This window comes from Schistocerca cancellata, chromosome 8 (genome assembly GCF_023864275.1).
Source record: "Schistocerca cancellata isolate TAMUIC-IGC-003103 chromosome 8, iqSchCanc2.1, whole genome shotgun sequence".
Taxonomy (NCBI): domain Eukaryota; kingdom Metazoa; phylum Arthropoda; class Insecta; order Orthoptera; family Acrididae; genus Schistocerca; species Schistocerca cancellata.
This window is the reverse complement of record NC_064633.1, coordinates 448,863,626-448,887,106: the sequence shown is the minus strand read 5'-3', so window position 1 is coordinate 448,887,106 and position 23,481 is coordinate 448,863,626. Positions and strand designations below refer to the sequence as shown.

General features: G+C 43.1%; 2 protein-coding genes across 5 annotated transcripts in view; one reads left to right on the top strand and one right to left on the bottom strand.

The window, feature by feature from the left end:
- The window catches only part of LOC126095623 (uncharacterized), a 402,540-nt gene extending 400,011 nt beyond the window's left edge, over window positions 1–2,529 (bottom strand). Inside the window, exon 1 of the mRNA XM_049910389.1 lies at window positions 2,037–2,529. Within this exon, the coding sequence (XP_049766346.1) occupies window positions 2,037–2,341 (305 nt within the window). The 5' untranslated portion in view covers window positions 2,342–2,529. The remainder of the gene's footprint in view (window positions 1–2,036) is intronic.
- A 399-nt stretch (window positions 2,530–2,928) lies between these two features.
- The window catches only part of LOC126094827 (protein daughter of sevenless), a 282,985-nt gene continuing 262,432 nt past the window's right edge, over window positions 2,929–23,481 (top strand). For all 4 annotated transcript variants that reach the window (XM_049909420.1, XM_049909418.1, XM_049909419.1 and 1 more), the window contains exon 1: window positions 2,929–3,110. In XM_049909420.1, the coding sequence (XP_049765377.1) occupies window positions 3,024–3,110 (87 nt within the window). In that variant the 5' untranslated portion in view covers window positions 2,929–3,023. The remainder of the gene's footprint in view (window positions 3,111–23,481) is intronic.

The following is a 23,481-nucleotide window of genomic DNA, read 5'->3' as shown; positions in this document are numbered from 1 at the left end:
GGAAACTAGAGTTTATCAGACTATGTGTAACACGATCTACACTGTGATCTCTTCTGTCACCACTATACAGGGTGTTTCAGAAGTGATGGTCAATATTCAGGGATATGACTGGAATGATAATTCGAAACAAAGGGTTAAAGTAAGCATGGGCTCCAAAACGCTTCCCTTAAGAGCTATGAGCACTTGTTCATCTTCGCTACTTTGAAACAGAACTCTTCTAATGAACAAGTGCTCATCACTTAAGTTGTGAATTTTAGAAAACATGTTTACTGGACATTTTTGCCTTGTTTAGCTCCATACTACCCCTTCCCAAAATATGTAGAAAAGCAAAGAGCTTGCAGTAAAAGAGATTTGTTTCATAGTAGCGAAGATCATGAATTGCTTATAGCTCTGTAAATTATGCGTTTTAGAGCCCTTCTTTACTTTAACCCTTTGTTTCGAATGCGGAACTGTAATGCAATCGATTTACATCAAGCAGTTAGTTACATGATAAATACATGTCTCATGACGCCAGTCTTTTGCTCCTTTCTACTGCTCTAAACTTTTTTTTTTCTTTTTTTTCTTCCCAGTGTATGTCAGTGCGACTGGGGAACGTAACCGACACTTGACACGTTACACATTACCTTTAAATTTCTTTTATTTGGACTATCTATCGCTAACAGAAGTTCTGATCTAACACGTTCGCCAGAAACAGCAGGATGTGGTACGCTTACTCGTAGCACCTCAACTAAATACTGTTTACATTAAGAAGTAGCCGAACGACATTATTTTGTAGGCTTTTTTCCGGAGATCGCTCGCTTCACTGAAACAGCTGGAAAGTGCGATCGCCAAAAGAAACAAAAATTTCAAACCAGCCGTTGTTTTCCCTCCCACTCAACTTTCAAGCGCAGCCAATCTGTAAACAACACGTCACCTTCGCACAGACACAATATTAGCTTCATTTTATATACCGGTATAAATAACACTGGGGACACACTCGTTTGAGGGGACACAGTTCACTTATTTGAACAAATCTTTAACAGTATGTGTAACCTCGGAATCTATTCCCCTTAAGGAAGAATCCCTGGAATATTACGTAAACACTTATGTTTGTATGCTAGAGCGACATTGGAAGTTTTGATAGTAGACATGTTCTTCGGTACGAAACATTACATTACTGCATAAACAATGATACTGGCAGCACGGAATCACTAACACTACAAATATTCAAAATTATGTTTCACTTCTCCAAAGCACAAAATCAACTGACAAAATGTTACAAACATTTATGAATACTTCTGCTAGGTGTGATTATTTTTATTCCCCGCACAACAGCACCACTAAGACTATCAATTAGCATTTATCGTAGAATTATGGACTAGTAACACAACTTACTTTCGTTGTCAAATTTCCATTTCAGCGACTATCAGTAAAATATGAACATCAGCTGTACCTTAGATTTGCGGCTATGTCAATGCGATCAATACAGAAAAGTTCTCACAAACATGGAATACTTAACGACTCACTGTAATTGTAATGTTGCTTAAACGAGGGCAGGAAACATTACATGTAGCAGAATCAGTCCAGCAAATAGCCGAGAAGTTACGATACCATGTATTTAAATGAAAAATTTATACAGTTCAGCCAATGTCATGTTCACGCGTTCTTTTCGAAAACAATGAAATAATGAATCTGAATGTCCCGTTGGAAAAACATAGTTTATGAATGTTACACCAAAAGTTTACCAATTTCGCATATATACCTACTACTAAGTGAAACACTAATCCATTTTCTCTTGGATGCAATATTATGTTTAATAAGATAGTGATGCGGGCATCGCGCGTCACAAGCGCATCAAAACATCAAACAAACACTGGTAACTTATAAAATCAGAAACTATGCAGATGGGTTCGTGGAAGACAACCCCAACTTGAAACATCTGAATCTCACGCGTACGGAAATACGACAGCTAAATAATATTGCAGAAGGTATATATCAAAATTGTCCTTGACTAATTCAACAGAATAACAAGGATGTGTGTTACCAAGGTTACTTACCAAATACACGGTGGCTTGACGGGTGAAGTATTTGAAGATTCTGCACCCTCTTTGGATTCAAGGGATGTAAATTCCCGTTCGTGCACTGAGATTTCTTCCGATAGAAGTTCCACAGATGCTTCGTCTTTTCCTACATTTTCACTACTAACAGAAGCCGCACTGACATTTCTAAGCTTTGCACTAGAGTTGTCGGCACAAGTCTCCCCACGATTTGTTCCACATCGTATACACTTCGTACGTTCGGTGGGATTTATCAGGGTGCACCGTTCACAGTGCCACTGAAGAACAGAAGCAATGGAGCCCATTCTCTCAGAATCATGGCTATTTTCCCGTTAAATACCATTCGATGCGCAAATATTTTCTGACAGCTGATCCACCATATTGACGCAATTGTTGCAGAATTATAATTGTAAACAAATCTTGGATTGGTTGACGTCTAGATGTTCAACCAATCATAAAGGATTACTGAATCCTTTTGGTCTTACGTTGGCATTGATGTTGTATTTATCTTTACTGCTTTGATTTGGTGGTACCAAACATTTTGGTTGATGGCGCTAGAATAGCAGTGTTGCAGATTAGCCAACATCTTAGCTTCAACATTAGGAATGCTGCAATATTTCGACCCATAGAACAGTTTTCCACAACTCTTCAACGCAAAACGAACACGACGTTAAAAATATCAAAACCTGGACGTCCAAAATGCCTTCTTGCTCTTTTCAGCTGACATTGTAGCCTAAGTTTCATTTTTCGATGTTGGCTGCGCCCGGTCTACGACGCCCGTCAGGCATATGTCGTTGGCGATGCGCCATACCATCTAGCGGTCAAACTGAGAACTACATCTGTGCAGACAAGGGGGAAAGCAACAGTATGAAGATTCTCAGATGCACGAGTCATAGCGAAGGCGACGTAGAAGCTAAGATGTGTTTGTGGTGATGCGATGACAGTGATACAATTTGTATACATCTGTATTCTGGTTTTGTTTTATTCATGACAGATATGTCAAGTAATAGCCTCGAAATTGTTCATGAAGGTTGGCTAATCAAGTCTCCACCGACAAAGCCTATTTGGAGAGCGGTGAGTTTTTGTTTTTCTTGTCTTTGGACGTGATTATATATTTCGTTAATAAATCGTACTTCTGATGGGCACAATTGTTTAATGAGAATCATCCTATTCCTAAGCACTCTGTCCATTTACCGTTAACAGCTATGCTCCACCAATGTGTGTTACTGAAAAGTAAAAGTTGTACTTTGTGACTTACTACTACTACTGTAGTGAGGCTAGTGTTGTGGACATTACTGTTGTGTAAAGTTTACTCGTTTATCGTAGTTTGACAGTTTTATCGCAGTGGATATGACACTTTAACTTCTTCGCATAGCAGCTGTCGGGCGAGAAGCAAAGAAGTTATCTCCGTATTACATTCTCCAATATTTTTTTGTTGTTGTTTACAGTTTTGGTGTAGTTGCCTTCCTCGCTCTTGTGAGCAGTTGCAAGTAGTATTGTGATCAAATAACTCACTGTATTGAAAGTTAACTGATGGAAATGTTGAAACTGTATCGAACAAGGCTTCTGAATGACTGTATGTTTCCACAATGCGTATGCACATCACATTGCTGACAGAGCCAATAGGTATAGCTGTAGATGTCTGCTAGCAGCCTAGTATTTTTCGTGTTTGGGGAAAATTATTGACCATTATACTTGTCATAGTTGACAAGTTGTTGTTATGCATAATTCATTGAAGTTAAAAAGCTTGGTGAATTACTCTCATCAGTATCCGTAACGTTAGGTTCATAAATTTTCGGACAAATTTATTACAATGACTGTGCCGCAAAAATCTTTATTTAACGAGATTTTCGAAACTAGCAATATATCTGTGTGTGTGTGTGTGTGTGTGTGTGTGTGTGTGTGTGTGTGTGTTTGTTCAATATGTTAAATTTAATATTTTTTTCGCGAAACTTTAAATCTCGTTAGCTTTAAATTAGACAAACTATATCAACACGTTGTTAACCAGGCTGTGTTCTGTCTACAGCATTGATAGTGTCTAGTACTTTGACAGTTCCACAAGTAAATACTGTGGAACACAAGTAGTATACTTTTTTTTGCCTTCCTTTTCTGCGACTGTTTCGTTAACTCTAGCTTCTTGCGTTGCCTAATGTAGTCATTGCATTTACTTTCTATGCGCTAGTTCTGCCAGGAGTTCTCCAAAAGCCAAGCATTACTCTCTGCATTGTATACATAGTAGTTCTTTGGTGTTTTGTACGCGGGCGTTTATGCTAAAGTAAAATTGTTAGTTAGGTTCGATAGCATACATGTCAGTTCTCCGGTTATTTAAAGTGAATACATGTTTAATCCATTTAGAACGTACAGTTCAGAAGTAGGCCTAAATCAGTGGTAGTATTGTAGCTTATACGTTAAAGTGATTCTTGATGTTTGAAAAACCGCATACCCCGTTCCTTTTGTTGTAACATTCATTTGGCAGTATCAGATACAGAGCAGCTTCTAACGAACAGGCCCAGCAGTCATATGGAAAAAGACTAGAAATGTCCATAATTTTTTGGTGTGTGTTTTTCTGGCTAGACATGCCTATAATTTTGTCATGAGTATTTTTCTGGCAGCTGCAGAATATGCTCAGACCTATACCGAATCCGCATCCTGCGTACGTTTGTGTTGTTGCCCGTGGTAGATCTGCTGTAAGACTACAGTGAAAAGACTCTGATGATGTATTCTAAGCATTATTTTCTGTCAGCTTGTGAATTTTATTTGCTCATCAGATTATTTTTGTAGGTTAAGAAACGTATTTGTCTAAGTAATTGACTGTGAGTCTAGAGATTTAAGTGGATTATTTTTCGCTCAAATGCGATTCTATACCGGTTTTCTCTCTGAGCTTATATACCTTTTAGATAGTGATGTAAGGTATTCTCTTCAGTCAGAATTTAGTCACATCGGCGTTTGTGCAGCTGAAAAAGTCCTCGTCACCTATTTACATTTCTCTTCATTTTTACTTCTGAAATAGGCCTTGGAACAACAGAATCTCAGTGCATTGACATCATAAATTTTTGTTTATTCTAGGTTTAATTTGGCTGAAACAAATTCGAAAATTTCTTTTGTCCTTTGTTTTACACTGTGCTAGTGACTAATCTGTAATCTGTCATTACAAACTGTTGCTAATGAATTTTTGAGCTTTTAATCTAGAAATATTTCGTAACAACCGCACAGGCAGTTCTTAAAACTTCACACATTTCTCGAATTCGTAAGCAATGTGTGTACAACAACACACTTGCCATTTCTCGTTTACTTTTGTGACCGGGAGGATCGGGGGTCTAATGTACGGTTTCCCCCTCGTGTTTCATTCTTTTAGATTTTTCAGTGGGTCGCGAAATTAATCCCGGCAAGGACGGCGATAAATCTTCGCACGAAGTCATGTCAGCTCCTTCCCTGAACCTCTCAATTGGCGCTTGAAATGCGACGTAGCTATTTCGGTAGTCTTAGTTTAGTCTCGTGAGGATTCTAAAAAAGTTTTAATGCAGTATCGTATGTAATTTTCAGCAGCCTAGTGCGCATAGAGGTTTTGCCCTACCATGTACTTCCGCCATATATGCTGTAAAAAGACGAAAGGATATGCGTGTGATACTCAACCGCCAATGTTTCGAGGAAGTTAGCGCCACTGAAGCAAGCGTCCCTACGCCGGCGAGAGCAGAGGCGAGCAGATAAGGGCATCAAGGCTGTTGACGGGCTGCCTCGGGATCACAAAAGCCCACCGCTCAAGCTGACGGAGTGGCTGATCGCGCCTCCTTTTCTCCTTCGCATCCCTCCCACCCTTCGCCTGTGGAATCCGCAGAGCTCGCTACTGCCACGGTGAGCAGGAGCGATAAACTCGGCCAGCTGGCCAACTCATGAGGAATGACGTGGGAGGAGAAGTGCCCGTATCTGCAATTGTATTTATAGTATGTGGACTCCCCTGCACATTAGTCCACAGGCCATTGGCAGCGTTGGAATTCCGCTAACGCCGCACAGATACCGTTGTCGTTTGCTATTGAAGTTAAAGCTACGTTAGCCTGTCAGAGTTGCAGTCGGAGTACATGTCAGTTGTAGCTGCACGCGAAAGTGGAGAAAAGTGCTTGGTCTGGCAGTGCATCACTGTTGGTAATAACAGGCATTCTCTTTTGGACTTATTTCCCATTTAGCTCAATGCAAGTTATCGAACGTTATCCGTGTGGGGACCTACCCCTAAATGCGGTTCAGAAAAGTTAGCCAATTACGCATATATGTCAGTCATAACTTCTTTAGATTCAAACTATGTTTCTGTCACACACGACGTCAAAGAATAACCTGGTAGTAAGAGGGTGCTAAATCGGTGAACTGAGTGCATTATCCAACAATTCTTACTTCTCATTTATTTTATTATTGCCATAACACTTTCTTTGCCCTATGAATTCTTTTCTTCCCTCAGTGAGTCCTTTTTATGTGTATTTGCAACAGTTTGTTTAGAAGAGCTGAGTAGTATTTTGAGCCTTTCTCGTACCAGAAAACACAGGCCGTAACCTTTTTCGCCGTAAGAAATTTTCCTGTTTGCATCTTCCGCTCAATATCTTGATTACCGTTTCTCCTGGCAGGAAGCGTTGAACCAGCATCTGATCCAAAGCGCCAACTCGGTACACAAAATCAGTTGGATTCGTTTTAAACCGCTCAGAAATCTAAGCAAAATTTGTATTTTCATTTGCTGTCCGTTAGTATATGCACCCAACTTGCACCAAGCTGTATCGTATTCCTGTATCACATTTAATTCTTCCTGTAAAATGCAACAAACACTTCCTTTTTTAAAATATGCATGTTTAATTGCCGATTGTAAAATATCACATGGAGTGCGCGCTGCAGAAATTTGTGATGGATCGCGGAGCTGTTCTTTGAGTCTTCATAATACATTCCGTTAAAACATTTCGTTAAGAATCCCAGACCAATGAACAATAATAAAGACATTGGCTTAACTGTGCTAAGTCATGTTATATATGTTTATGAAGATTTGAGGAAGGGAAGTGTTGAATTCCCCCTACTGTAAGAAAGTTTTGTCATACGGTGTCACTTTCCGAAGAGTGTGACACAGTTGCTGCCTCAGCATGTCCTATATGCGAGCAAATATGTAGGTTTCTGAGACACTGACTGGCCAGTTCACACAACGAAGAGTACGTTGCGTCGGAGCAACCATAAGATGAAGCTCATCCTGCTCCAGTAGCACAATTCCTACTTGTAAAAAGAATTGCGCCTGCGCAGGACTAGCACCGTGCGAATGTACTGGACAGAGTCGTTCCCCCCCACCCCAATCACCAAAGACGAGGGAGTTATTCATGATGCCTCCCCTGCCCCCCTCCCTTTCCACCTCACACACACACTCTCGCGCACCAGTTTATCCTCCAGTCGACTGTTTAAAGACCCAAAAGAGACAGAGACGCCAGTGTTCTGGTGCATGTGGTACTGTCTCCAAGACGCATAGTTTGGAGCGGGCACCGGAGAAGATTCTCCCGAATGGCCTTACTGACCGTTAATGTGCTACATGTACCAGATCTCTCCTGGACGCTGTTCGGACTGCCACCACCGAACATTCATTACGTCTCTCTTCATCTGTACGACATAGGCGTCTAAAAGATCGTTTACTCTGGGAGTATTTCGAAGAAAATTTCTGAAGGCATGCACTACTATCTGTTGGTAGATCCATCCACATTCTCGCTGGCATTCAATGGTTATCTGTTCAAGTGGGAGTACTTAACTGGCCGGGCTACGATTGTACCATAGTGCAGCATGGCTGTTATCTCATTCACTGACATCGGAAATGTCCGCCGCTCGTGGTCTCGCGGTAGCGTTCTCGCTTCCCGAGCACGGGGTCCCGGGTTCGATTCCCGGCGGGGTCAGGGATTTTCACCTGCCTCGAGATGACTGGGTGTTTGTGTTGTCCTCATCATTTCATCATCATCCAGGAAAGTGGCGAAATTGGACTGAGCAAAGATTGGGTAATTGTACGGGCGCTGATAACCACGCAGTTGAGCGCCCCAAAAACCAAACATCATCACAAACACTGACATCGGAAGCAAGTGCTACACACACGGAGACTGAGCGATTTCAGAGTTTTCGTCTGGGTAGTACACCTGGCCATTCAGCTGGCCCGCAGGCACATAAAAATATCCGAATGACGCTAACAGTTTAAACGCCTTGTATGACACCTTATTTCAGACTTTTGTCATTCGCTCACTCGTACTTATTTTTGGGTTACATCGATCTCAGTTTTATCAGACAATGAAGATAAGTTATGAATTAAAATTTACTTCATAATGTCCGTCTGATTCAGGTCAAGCGAAGAATGTTAAGCTTCTCTGGAACGGTTGACGCTAACAGAAGCCACACTGTTTGTTAGAATGCGTGCTTCTCCCACTGCGGAGATGAAATGTAGAAAGAAAATGTGAGTTTACCGTGCGGTCGACAAGAAGTCGTCAGACAGAGCACAACTTCAGGCTGAAAAAATAAGGATGTTGGCCACGTCGTTTTCAAAGGAACCATACCGAAATTTCAGTTAAACGGTTTAGGAGAACCTAACTAGGATGACCGAACAGACCTTTGAACCGAAGTCGCACAAATACGAGTCCAGTGTCTTAGTCTGAGGCTTGTCACGGACGATGCTGTTGTCAATACAATAAACGTCAGTAAACTGTATTGAAATGTAAGAAAACCTATAGAGGATCAACGGTTGGTGGAGGGTATGGCAGTTGAACTTGATGGTTAATAAATGCAACCTCTTGTACATAAACAGACGAAGAGATTCACTACTGTTAGATTGCGAGAAGTCACTGGAAACAGTAATTACGGAAAATTTATAAAAGTAACCATCAGAAGCTGTCTGAAATGGAATGATCACTTACAACAAATTTTAGGAAAAGTAGATGCCAAGCTGAGATTCAATGGGAAAATCTTAGAGAAGTAACTCATTCCCCAAAACAAATGATTTACAGAATAAGTGTCTGACCAATTCTTGATTATTGCTCATCATTCGTACCATTACCGGGTTGGACTAATGTAAAAGATACAGAAGATCCAACGAAGAGCGGCTCGTTTCGTCACAGGACCTGTTTGTCGGCTCGAGAATGTCATGAATAAGCTCAACAAACTGCAGTAGCAGGCGTTAAAAGGGAGGCATTGTGCATGACGCAGAGGTATACTCTCGAAATTCCGAGAGCGTATGTTCCAAGAAGAATCGGTTAACATATTATGTCTTCCTATGTAAGATCACAAAATGATCACGACTGCAACACTAGAAAAAACTGAACACATACGGAGGTTTAACGAAGTTATGTCTGTACGCCACACTCGAATAGTAGAATGAAAGGGGAAAACGGTAGTGGTACCATGCACTGAAACGTGATTTGCAGAAAACAGCTGTAGAACCACTGTGTCGCCTCTCTGTATATTTAAGAAAGTTCTGCTTCTAAATGTGGTGCAGAGGAACGCGCGGTAGACGACACATTAGAGGATAGTCCGCTTCATGCATCCGAAGGTGGTTTGGACAATTTAAATGAAGTGACCAAAGTGTTTTGACCGGACGCACAAGACTTTAAGTTGTAATGAAAAGAAGAGTAAAAGAACTGACCCACAAAATTAGACCAATATCCGTTACATCGCTTTACTTTGGAATTCTTGGACATATTTTCAGTTAGATTATAATAAATTTTCTTGAGTGGTATTGAGCTATAGAGCCCTTCAGGACGAGAAAGAACTGAAGAAAAAAAAGCCAGACTGACTACACGTGCAAGTAACATGTCAAGGGAAAGAGTCTTATAACTTCTGTTAATGCATTTGATGTCTTAAACATTTTGCATAGTTACACAAGTTTTCTCTGGTGGAAGACAGAACTGTACTTGTAACACCTAAGAATCATATAGGCAAAATGTAGGCTTGACTTGACATGCCACATAGAAAGAATAATGTTTCTGACTGTGAACATGTTGGTACGGGGTACTAATTGTGGTAGAAACCGGATGTTCAGTTGTAGTTGAGATTCACCACTCATTGGGACTTGTCTTTTGATTCCCAGCTGATATGACTTCCCCACCTTCGCCAACTTAAGCGTAAGTGCTGGTGACACCTCAATCCACTTCACTGCCTCAGTAACTCTAACTGGAGTGTAGACCACTCTACCCTCTTGCAGGTCTACAAAGCCCTGTTCTGCCCTGTCTTGATTATGGGAGTCTTGCACATGGTTCAGCATCACCCTCAGCATTGTGGGTACTGGACCTCATTCATCGTTGTGGGGCCCCACTTGCGACAGGAGCCTTCCGGACTAGCCGTGTGAACATTCGAGACTGGAGACCTTCAATTAACTATCAGGCGCCAACAACAGCTGCTGAATTACGCTATACGCGTTCGTAGCTTCCCTGAGCATCCCAACTACCATGTCGTTTTCCCTAGAAGCGAACTCCACCTCCCACTACATTGAGCCAGAAATGGGTTCAGAATTGCTGCAAGCCCCCAGTGTCTCTGTTCAGAACCACAACTTCCTCCACTGTCGCCTCTGGTTAGGGAGTCGTCATATCTACCCCAACAACTTGGGGCAGATTTGTCTCGAAATCTCCTTTGGTCCAAAAGATTTCGTTGACCCCACGATTTTTTGTCGCCTGTTCTTGGCTCTCTGAGTTTGGAAGTGGTATTCACCAGTGGTTCAACAGTTGACGGACAAACAGGCTTTGCATACACACATGTATGGTGCTATGAATTCCACTCTCTGCCAGCTGGCTGCAGTGTTTTCATTACTGAATTGATGGCCGTTAAACTAGCTATTTGCCATGTTCGTTCTTGCACTGGCAAGAGTATACTAATCTGTAGTGACTCCCTTAGCAGCCTTCTGGCTATACATCATTGCTAGTCTCTTCACGCACCGGTCATGGCTATCCAGGATTCTGCCTCTGACCTCCTTCAAGCTGAATGGCCAGTCGCTTTCGTTTGGACCCCCCCCCCCCTCATGTTGGGATTTCTCGAAATGAATGAGCATACTGGTTGGCCAAGCTGGCCACCAGAATTCTGATTCTGGAAATCATAGTCCCAGAACCAGACCTTCGGTCACTTATATGCTATCGATTGCTGGAAGTCTGGAACTGAGAATGATCTGCCCTGATCTCCCCAAACAAACGAGGACAATTAAGGAGACCACGACCACGTGGCAGTCTTCCCTGCATGCTTCTCGCAGGGGATCCATCGTCCTCTATCAATCCTGCATTGGCCCCACTTGACTGACACATGGTCACATTCCCCGACGTAAGGATCACCTCACTGCCAATGTGGATCCCACTTGATGGTGCCCCACTTACTCATAGACTGCTCTAATTTGGCTGCTTTGAGATGGCATATTAATCTTCTGGACATGCTACCTATGGTGCTAGCAAATGATACCAAAGTGGCTGACCTAGTGTTAAGTTTTGCTTGTGTACGTGGTGTCTGTTCATCCCTGTAAGTTAGTGCTTTTTGGTTCGTTGACTGCCTGAGAGGTTGGTGGAGCAGCCCTCTCCTACCCCCCCCCCCCTCCTTCCCCGAGGGGTCCCTTGTCGGCCATTGCTCGGTGGCCCAGCCTGGCCTCCAGCGATCCTACCTTTTTATTCTTTTTCATTTCTCGGTTTTAATGCCTTTTCTGGGCGATCTTTTTTCTGGGTGTGTACCTCTATTTTATTTTACTTTTTCAGTTTTTTCTCCTTACTGTGTTTGTTTCGCTTGGGCTTTCTAGGATTTGCCTTTCACCTCCTTCCTTTGACATCAACTCCAGGTTTTCGACTTACTGGATGAAGGGACTGATAACCTTGTAGTTTAGTCCCTTTCACTCCAAACAAACCACCCAACCAACCGATGTTCAAAGTAGATCGAATCAACTTGGAAGTATTTCAAAAATATGGCATAAATTTCTAAATCACATTTCTGTTCTTAATCTGTAATGACATGGTGTGTACAATATGTTCTTGTAAGTGTGATCCACGGATAAATAAAACTACTACTATCACTTCTACTACAAATCTACAGGGGCAACTGAAAGCACAGACATAAACGCCACAATACCAAGCCACAGTTACTAAAGTTTGGCAAAAAGAAGCAACTACAGTTCAAGAAAGATAGCTTCAGATCCATTGAGTTTGAAGTTCCATCTCCATCTTGCTCTGATCCTACCAGATGTGGAAATAGGATGATAAGGTAATCAGCTTCTGAAGGGAGCCATACGCAGAAAGAAAGAAATAATTTAAGTTTTAAAAATGACGAAGAGACCAAGTATAGTAGTAAATATTCTTGTCCAGACCCGATCATTCAACATTTCCGCACACTTGGCAACTATTAGAAGTGTGTTATGCAGATTGCTGCATATAAACTCAGACATTCGATTTGCTAATTGGAGAAAACAAGTACGTTATCTACTGTAGATCTATATTCCAATAGATGACGCGCTTACTTTTCAGATTTGATGTTCTTTGGCCTTTCACCTGTCTAATATGAACCCCAATGTAAACAGTAGGACATCATCTAGTAAGAAGAAAATTATATCTTGGATGATAGACATGGCTGTGCTATTTGTTGGATGCCAAAAAAATTCTGAACGAGCAGTCACCTTCTGGATAAATAATATCTTCTTCAGGAGAATCGTCTTCACCGTCCTCATCACGAAAATCACACAGTCCATCCTCACACTCTAGGCTGAATTCGGGTAATAATGCTCCCTGTATTTAATTTTCTGTTGTTGATTTAAAGTTCGACGCGCCAAATTCATAACGAATACAGAAAAGGTAACATACAAAATGTGTACACCGGCTTCATACGGGCTCTGCACTTAATATTTCTATCGAATTAATGACTCGTTCGTATGTCCTCCATTAGGTCTCAATCAACACTGGATTTACATAGGTAGGAGCTAAACATACATGTCAGACAGCACATCTTCCATTAAAAATTAAACTACAAAAGCAGACTGATCCTGGTGTACATTTATAAGTTTGAAATTCCAAGATGAGAAGAATCGATAGACTTTCCTATAACCTCCTGATAATTTCTACAGTCCCCTGTCAAATTCGTTGGACATGTGGAGACAGGCGAATAGATAATGTAATCACAAAGTTGATGTCTGCGGTGGTGTTAACATCGTGTACCACCATCTGTTAGGTAGGGGCAAAACAAAACTCTCACTAAGCACAGGTTGCTATAAGCATGCCGTAAGAAGTTGAAGCAGCTTGTAGGCACGTCAGATGGTGCTGACTCTATAGTCTTAACTACAGGGCGGTCCAAAAAAATGATAGAAAGTAAACCATTGTTGTGGAAGAAAGACAAAAGGCAAGAACATTACCCTATTGTATGGAATAGAGATAAGAGTGACGTTTAATGCACAAGATGCTCGAAATGTCTACCGTCCCCGGCTACATTGGTATACAGCTGGTTCTGAAACCATCATAACGCGCCGTTATAGTACGACTCAAGTGCGTCAGTTGAGAAAAAAATGGTTCCAAGCACTATGGGACTTAACATCTGAGGTCACAGTCCCCTAAACTGGACATCACACACTTTGATGCCTGAGACAGGGTTCGAACCTGCGAACGTAACAGCAAGTGCATCAGTCTCGCTTCTGATGGCTCATTTCAGGTGACTTAAGAGGATTCCTACAGATCCTATCCTTGATGTAACCTCATAAGAAGTCGCAGAGATTGAGATCCGGAATGTATGGGTGCCACTCAATCCCGTGGCCCGTGGATTTCTCTGCATCTAGTGCAATCAAACGCTCACCAAACTGCAGTTCTATGGGGGTCGAGCCCCACCTGCACGAACCGGTAGCGGCGAGTCATGTTGAAACAGCCCGCTTCTGGGCCAAAGTGCCGCTCCAGCGACTCTCGAAACTTCACTCCTGTGACCATGCCGTCAATGAATATCGGACCCATGAGCCGCTATGACGACGAGCCACACCACACGGTGACCCTTTGCGGTTGCAGTGGCAAGACGACAGTGAGATGAGGTTTTCTGTATCTCAATATTGCCAGTTTCGTTTGTCCACGTAACCATTCAACTGAAAATGGGCTTCGTCACTGAACCAAATCTTGTATACCGTCATGGCACCATTTTCAAGTTCCTCGATCATGTGGTTTGCGAACTCTCTCCGCCGCACCGTGTCCCTCTGCTTGAGTAGCTGGCACATTTGGATGTCATAGGGACGCAACCTTACTGCTTTCGTGAGGACGCGCTCCCTGTTGTCATCGGTAACAACTGTGGATTTTCGTCCCGACGCCTTGCTGCTTGCATCCGAAATACTCCCTATGGATTCAAATCTGGCCCTCAACCCGTCAACAATGAAAATCAGTGAGATGAGAGCCAGAACAGAGACCATATGATACCGTGAAAATCGCTGCGACTTTTCCGTGCTATAACGTACCTTGCGATAACCAGCTCACTAGGTGTTCTTTTCCGTCGCTCTCTGACAGACATGCCCGTCAAACGTTAACATTACTGCCATTATTTTTATAAAATTTTCTTGCCATAAATATCTTTCTTCCAAGGTCAATGATTCCATATTGCTGCTTCTTTATTTCCGGTAATAAGGCATTGACGTTAAATGTCAATATATGTGCTATTACAATATGGAATAATTATACTTACATCAAAACATGTGAAATCAGGAACTTAACATAATCTGTTTCATGTTTTTTGGACCATCCTATACCAACATTGGCCGCACACCACACTAACATTGGGCTGCTGTTTGCTCCAGCAACTTTGCTACTTGTGTTGCGCATGCGCACACGCACACGGCAGTTTACTCTTAACCGTGACACTCAACCCCACTGATAGTGGTGCGTGTGGTGCCATCATATTGGTTTGAATTCGGCATCAATTTCAGTAACTTTTCGCGAAGATGAAAAAAGTGTGGTAGTGTTCAGTGAAACTCTTCTTACTTTTAAATGGGAGAACGTTCGACGAGATAAAACCGAAATGTTTAAAGCGATTCTTGACCATCAGTGACAACAGTCGTTAATTCAAGGAATTGAAACGCGGTCGAGCAAACTTTGTTGACGAGAAAGTTCCATTACGTCAGACTGGTATAATGATGGAAGAAATAGCCCACGACATAATTTTAGCTAACTGTTGAGCGGAAGTGCGTGATGTGCCAGAGGCCATCAGTATGTCTACTGGAACAGCAGTTAATATTTTATGTGGTAAGTTGGCAATGAAAAAGTTGTCGACCCGCTGGATGTTGCGATTGCTGTCTGTAAACGAGAAGTAGATGCGACTTTCAACTTAGCTGTATATGGAGCAATTGAAACGAGGTCGGAACGACCTTCTGCGCCGAGTTGTCACCAGTAACGAGACCTGGATTTGTCGTTATACCTCAGAAACCGAACGACGATCAGAACAGTGTGTCGCTTATTGTTTCTGGTGAATCTGCTTGGAAGAAACGCTGTCCCCAATTGTTTGGGATGCGAGGGGAGCCGTACTAAGACTGGTTAGAAAGAGTAAGAACGACCAATGGACAGAACTACAGTAAGATATTAGAGCGCTCGGACAAGAAATTGTTGGAAACTTCCCCATTTGGGAAGAACATGTTGTTCCACCTCAACAGTGTGGCAACACATTCATCTGGAGTTGATGCGACAGATCCGCACCAATTGCTGCCTTAATTATGAACGTAGCACCTTAATGTTACTATTAATCCACGATAGCAGAAAACTTTCATAGTTCATTAAGGTAGCCATTGCGTGCAACGTAACATTCGTTGGTTAGGGCGCAGGAGAAAAGAAATTTGACAACACAATAAGAAGTACCAAATAATATTAGTTAAAAATATGTTGGAAAATGGTATTTAACTCTGATAAATTGAATGTGTTGCATTTGATGTGCTATAAGTAATACGATGATATCTAACAACTTTCCCTTGGCAGCCTGTGATAGATAACTGATGATAAAGTTGCAGACTGGTTTAATAGTTCAGTTACTCTATAAATAGTGACTGCTCTATCGGAATGTGGTCTTCAGAGTACTCTACTGAGTAGGCTCCAAGCTCTGAACTGAAATGATCTGTCTAACTGCTGGTTCATAACTTTGAGTGCCTGTGGCGCTTCGTGTTTCGGTGCCTGTCGGCGTAAGAATGTGCGCGTCCACTAGTGCAGTGTGGAAACCATGTAATCCGCTGTTGACAGCTTTCCCTCACGGCTGCTGTCCACACTATCACGGGTGTATAGGATGCGTTGGAGAAAGTGGCGCTGAAACAGGAAGGGGTTTAGGTTTGCTAGCGCCGTCTGGGGAGGCTGCAGCACGGAACGGAGAAGCACCAGGTGAGTGGCTGTGCCCATATGGTGGCAGCCTCTTGCCGTATTTGTCGCGTACCTCTTGCTTGGAACACCTTCCTATTACAAAACACGAAGAAACGAAAAGCTTATTTCCAAACTGACCTGTCTCCCTCTGGAGCCAATCCCCAGTTGGTAGTACCAGATGCTTGTTTCTTTCTTTTTGGAGTGGCGGTTATCCTGCACGGACACAGAATTTTTTTTTGTGTTTTTGTTTTTGGAAAGACACGAGATGTGATGCAAATGATTAGGTAATAGGGTACTCAGTAACGTTTTTGTTTTTGGAAAGACACTAGATGTGATAGTAGGTTATAGGGTAGTCAGTAACATCAGAATGTGGCTTTAAGAAAAGAGATTAACACTAAATTGCATGAAAAAGCAGTGCGTGCAGTTTCGGACATAGAACTCCTTGCAAAAGCGAAATTTTGTTGCCAGAAGGTAGTGACGCAGTCAGTGAGGTCGATCATTTTAAATTTTTGGGACTGAGGGTAAATAGGCCTAATTGCAAATAAGACGTTCAAGGTATATTCTAAGACTTCCCACGAAGGAATTACCCAAATGGGACGGAAATTGGTAAATCTGATGTACATGTACAGTCAAACAAATGTTAGTTTATTCAGCTTGACAGTGAATAATGGTTGTCGGATAACTTCCCCAAGGATATCGTTACAAATTCTGTCTTATTGGGGCGTTAGATCGTCAAAATCCCGAGCTGGTTGCAGGGCCCTGTCCATAATGCTCCAAACGTTCTCAGTTGGTGAGAGATCCAGCGACCTTGTTGGCCAAGGTAAGGTTTGACAAGCACAAAGGCAAGCACACTCTCGCCGTGTGTGGAGGGACATTATTTTGTTGAAATTGAAGCCCAGGATGGCTTGCCACGAAGGGCAACAAAACGAGGCTGTAGAGATGCTGCGGATGATAAGCAAAGCAGTCCTGTCACGAAATGGAGTGGCACCCAAGACCAGCACTCCTGGTCGTTGGGACGTATGGCGAGCGACAGTCGACGCGTCTTCGCTAGTCAGCGGGGCTCAGTTCGAAGTGGGACTCATAACTGAAGACTTTCCTGCTCCGTTCAGTGAGATTCTAGGCCGAAGTAGTGTCAGGAGACGACCTGAACAGCGGTTGGATACCAACCTGACTGTCGCCTGCCATGCGGTCCGACAACCAGGGGAAATGGTCGGGGCTGCCATTTTTTTTACAGCAGGGACCCTTTGGTTGTCATCCACGACATTCTTACAGTACACCGGAACGTCGACGGTATCCTATGCGGCATTCTATTGCCCTTCATAGCGAGCCATGACTTAAATTTCAGCACGATAATGCCCGTCCGCACGTGGTGCTTGCCAAACCGTGCCTTGACCAACAAGGTCGCCACATTTCTCCCCAGTTGGGAACGTTTGGAGCATTATAGGCAGGGCCCTCCAACCATCTCGAGATTCTGACCATTTAAGGGGCTGTTTGGACAGAATTTGGAACGATATCCCTCAGGAGGACGTCCAGCAACTCTATCAATACCAAGCCGAATAACTATTTGCATATGGCCAGATGCGGAACAGTACCTTATGGTCTGGTACAATTTGTGAAGCTCTTTCTCTTCAATAAATCATCCAATTTTTCTGATGTTGTAATCGTTTGTCTGTAAATATGCATCACATCTAGCGACTTCAGTCTCATTCGGATAATTCCTTCGTGTTGCGTCGCGGTAATTTTTTTTTCCCATTAGTGTATTTTGCGGAAGGTGAATGCAGCTATAGTCACAATAATCTCCACTGTCTCTGACAATGAATCAAGAAGGCATTTTCTCTTCTCCTATCTTTACTCTATTATCTCTTTAGCCAAGGAACGGTCAGTGCAAGTGATCTCCGGTGCCCATCCGCGAACTTCGTTATACCATTGTTCAGATGTTTTGGAGTTCTAACTCTGCCGTCCCTCTACATCTATTCCATCATGGGATTTCTTGTTGAAAATACAGACTCTGGAGAAATTGTTACGTTCATTCACTTTACACCAAACTGAAATTGAAGATTGAATAATCAACGGAAGGATAACCTTCTAAGAGTCGGGGCGTAGAATGTCAAAAGCTTGAACGTGGTAGGGAAACTAGAAAATCTGGAAAGGGAAATGCAAAGGCTCGATCTAGATATAATAGGAGTCAGTTAAGTGAAGTGGAAAGAAGACAAGGATTTCTGGTCAGATGAGTGTAGGGTAATATCAACAGCACCAGAAAATGATACAACGTGAGTAGGATTCGTTTTGAATAGGAAGGTAGGACAGTGTTTTTCTGTGAATAGTTCAGTGACAGGGACGCTCTTATCTGAATAGACAGCAAACCAAAACCGACAACGATGGTTAAAGTATACATGCCGACGTCACAAGCTGAAGATGAAGAGAGAGAAAGTGTATGAGGATATTGAAAGGGTAATACAGTATGTAAAGGGGGACGAAAATCTAAAAGCCATGGGTGACGGGAATGCAGTTGTACAGAAAGGAGTAAAACAAAAGGTTACAGGAGAATATGGGCTTGGGACAAGGAATGGGAGAGGAGAAAGACTGATTGAGTTCTGTAACAAGTTTCAGCTAATATACACTCCTGGAAATGGAAAAAAGAACACATTGACACCGGTGTGTCAGACCCACCATACTTGCTCCGGACACTGCGAGAGGGCTGTACAAGCAATGATCACACGCACGGCACAGCGGACACACCAGGAACCGCGGTGTTGGCCGTCGAATGGCGCTAGCTGCGCAGCATTTGTGCACCGCCGCCGTCAGTGTCAGCCAGTTTGCCGTGGCATACGGAGCTCCATCGCAGTCTTTAACACTGGTAGCATGCCGCGACAGCGTGGACGTGAACCGTATGTGCAGTTGACGGACTTTGAGCGAGGGCGTATAGTGGGCATGCGGGAGGCCGGGTGGACGTACCGCCGAATTGCTCAACACGTGGGGCGTGAGGTCTCCACAGTACATCGATGTTGTCGCCAGTGGTCGGCGGAAGGTGCACGTGCCCGTCGACCTGGGACCGGACCGCAGCGACGCACGGATGCACGCCAAGACCGTAGGATCCTACGCAGTGCCGTAGGGGCCGCACCGCCACTTCCCAGCAAATTAGGGACACTGTTGCTCCTGGGGTATGGGCGAGGACCATTCGCAACCGTCTCCACGAAGCTGGGCTACGGTCCCGCACACCGTTAGGCCGTCTTCCGCTCACGCCCCAACATCGTGCAGCCCGCCTCCAGTGGTGTCGCGACAGGCGTGAATGGAGGGACGAATGGAGACGTGTCGTCTTCAGCGATGAGAGTCGCTTCTGCCTTGGTGCCAATGATGGTCGTATGCGTGTTTGGCGCCGTGCAGGTGAGCGCCACAATCAGGACTGCATACGACCGAGGCACACAGGGCCAACACCCGGCATCATGGTGTGGGGAGCGATCTCCTACACTGGCCGTTCACCACTGGTGATAGTCGAGGGGACACTATAGTGCACGGTACATCCAAACCGTCATCGAACCCATCGTTCTACCATTCCTAGACCGGCAAGGGAACTTGCTGTTCCAACAGGACAATGCACGTCCGCATGTATCCCGTGCCACCCAACGTGCTCTAGAAGGTGTAAGTCAACTACCCTGGCCAGCAAGATCTCCGGATCTGTCCCCCATTGAGCATGTTTGGGACTGGATGAAGCGTCGTCTCACGCGGTCTGCACGTCCAGCACGAACGCTGGTCCAACTGAGGCGCCAGGTGGAAATGGCATGGCAAGCCGTTCCACAGGACTACATCCAGCATCTCTACGATCGTCTCCATGGGAGAATAGCAGCCTGCATTGCTGCGAAAGGTGGATATACACTGTACTAGTGCCGACATTGTGCGTGCTCTGTTGCCTGTGTCTATGTGCCTGTGGTTCTGTCAGTGTGATCATGTGATGTATCTGACCCCAGGAATGTGTCAATAAAGTTTCCCCTTCCTGGGACAATGAATTCACGGTGTTCTTATTTCAATTTCCAGGAGTGTAGTAGTGATCAAGAGTAGGCTGAAGTTTGACATTAGTCAGGAAGAATCCATACACACAGAAGTGGGATACGGAAGTACTAAGGAATGACGAGATACGCTTGAAGTTCGATAAGGCTATAGATACAGCAATAAGGAATAACTTAGTACGCTGTACAGTTAGAGGAATGGACATCTCTAAAAAGGGCCGTCACAGAAGTTTGGAAGGAAAACATAGGTACAAAGAAGGTAACTGCGAAGAAACCATAGGTAACAAAAGAAATACTTCAATTGATTGATGAAAGGAGGAAGTACAAAAATGTTCCGGGAAAATCAAGAATACAGAAGTAAAAGTCGCTGAGGAATGAAATAAATAGGAACTGCAGGGAAGCTAAGACGAAATGACTGCAGGAAAAATGTGAAGATATCGAAAAAGAAATGATTGTCGGAATGACAGACTCAGCATACAGGACTAGGAAAGTCAAAACAACCTTCGGTGACATTCAAAGCAAGGGTGGTAACATTAAGAATGCAAAGGGAGTTCCGCTGTTAAATGCAGATGAAATAGTGGACAGGTGGAAAGAAAACATTGAAAGCCTCTAGGATGGGGAAGATTTGTCTGATGTGATAGAGGAAGAAACAGGAGTCGATTTAGAAGAGATCGGGGATCCAGTATTAGAATCAGTATTTAAAAGAGCTTTGGAGGACTTAAGATCAAATAAGGCATAAGGGATAGATAACATTCCATCAGAATTTCTAAAATAGTTGGGGAAGTGGAAACAAAACGACTATTCACGTTGGTGTGTAGAATGTATGATTCTGGCGACATACCATCTGACTTTCCGAAAAGCATCATCCACACAATTCCGAAGACGGCAAGAGCTGACAAGTGCGAGAATTATCGCACAATCAGCTTAACAGTTCATGCATCAAAGCTGCTTACAAGAATAATGTACGGAAGAATGGAAAATAAAATTGAGGATGCGCTAGGTGACGATCAGTTTGGCTTTAGGAAAAGTAAAGGCACGAGAGAGGCAATTCAGACATTGCGGTTAATAATGGAAGCAAGACCAGAAGAAAAATCAAGACACGGTCATAGGATTTGTCGACCTGGAAAAAGCGTTAGACAATGTAAAATGGTGCAAGATGTTCGAAATTCTCAAAAAAGTGGGGCTAAACTGGAGGGAGAGACGGGTCATATACAATATGCACAACAACCAAGAGGGAATAATAAGAGTGGACGATCAAGAACGAAGTGCTCGTATTAAAAAGGTTGTAAGACAAGGATGTAGCCTTTCGCCCCTACTGTTCAATCTGTACATCGAGGAAGTAGTGATGGAAATAAAAGAAAGGTTCAGGAGTGGAATTAAAATTCAAGGTCAAAGGATATCAATGATACGATTCGCTGATGACATTGCTATCTTGGGTGAAAGTGAAGAAGAATTACATGGTCTGATGAACGGAATGAGCAGTCTGATGGGTACAGAGTATGGATTGAGAGTAAATCGAAGAAAGACGAAGGTAATGAGAAGTAGTAGAAATGAGAACAGCGAGAAACTTAACATCAAGATCGATGGTCACGAAGTAGATGAAGTTAAGGAATTCTACTACCTAGGCGGTAAAATAACCAGTGACGAACGGAGCAAGGAGGACATCAAAATCAGATTAGCAATGGCAAGAAGGGCATTCCTGGCCAAGAGAATTGTACTAATATCAAACATCGGCTTCAATTTGAGGAAGAAATTTCTGAGAATGTACTTCTGGAGTACAGCATTGTATGGGAGTGAAACATGGACGTTGGGAAAACCGGAACAGAAGAGAATCGAAGCATTTGAGATGTGGTGCTACAGACGAATGTTTAAAATTAGGTGAACTGATAAGGTAAGGAATGAGGAGGTACTGCGCAGAATCGGAGAGGAAAGGAATATGTGGAAAACACTGATAAGGTGACGGGGCAGGGTGATAGGCCATCTGTTAAGACGTGAGGGAATGACTTCCGCGGTACTAGAGGGAGCTGTAGGAGGCAAAAGCTGAGTAGCACAGGAGAGGAATTCGCGGCGGGCCGCATTAAGCCAGTCGGAACACTGATGACTAAAAAAATCGTCAGAAGATCAAAACCGATTGAAAAAGATTTAAACAAGATATATGTGTGGAGCGAAAAGTGGTAATTGATTCTAAATAGTACAAAGTGTGAAATCATCCAAATGATTACTGAAAGGAATCCGTTAAATTTCGCCTACCCGATGAATCGCACACATCTTAAGGATCAGTTCAACTGAATATTTAGGAATTACAATTACGATGATCTTAAATTGGAGCGACCATATAGGTATTGTTGTGGGCCAGGCCAACCGTCGACTGGGTTCTAGTGGATACAACAAATCCACAGGACGACGGTGCGGTATGGGATCTTGACTAGATAAAACTGACGGGGAACAGCGAGAAACTTCAAAGAAGGCAACTCGTTTTGTACTATCGCAAAATAAGGAGAGTGAGTGTCACGAATATTATAAGTGAGTTAGGGTGGCAGTAATTAAAATAAACATATATTTCGTTGCGGCGAAATCTTTTCAGAAAAATACAATCACCAACTTTCTCCTCTGATAGCGAAAATACTTTATTGAAACGCACCTACGCGGGAAGAAATGATCATCGTAATGAAATAACATAAATTAGAGCTCGCACCGGTAGATTTAAGTGTTCGTTCCTCTCGTGAGCCTTTGAGAGTGGAACGGTACAGAAATAGAGTGAAAGTCGTTCCATGAACTTTCTGCCAGGCATTTGAGTGTGAATTGCAGAATAGATACGTAGATGTATTGTGATTGCGGCACTTATTACTGATTGCGTAGGAGATGTGTAGGCATCATCCCGGTATTGCTTTGTTTTCTGCAGATTTTTGATTGTTGTGTAACGTGGCCACTGATTGTTTTATGCTAATATACCAGGTGTACCGGTATGAAATGAGCGTTTTTTTTGTGAAAATGAAACACTAATTTTGAATTCGAAAGTAAAAACATTTTATTCAAAGTACTGACCATTGCTTTCTATACATTTTGACCACCCTTCTGGCAATTTGTGGACACAACGGCAATAGAAATGTTCGTCTTTTGAAGCAAACCAATCAGACACCCAAT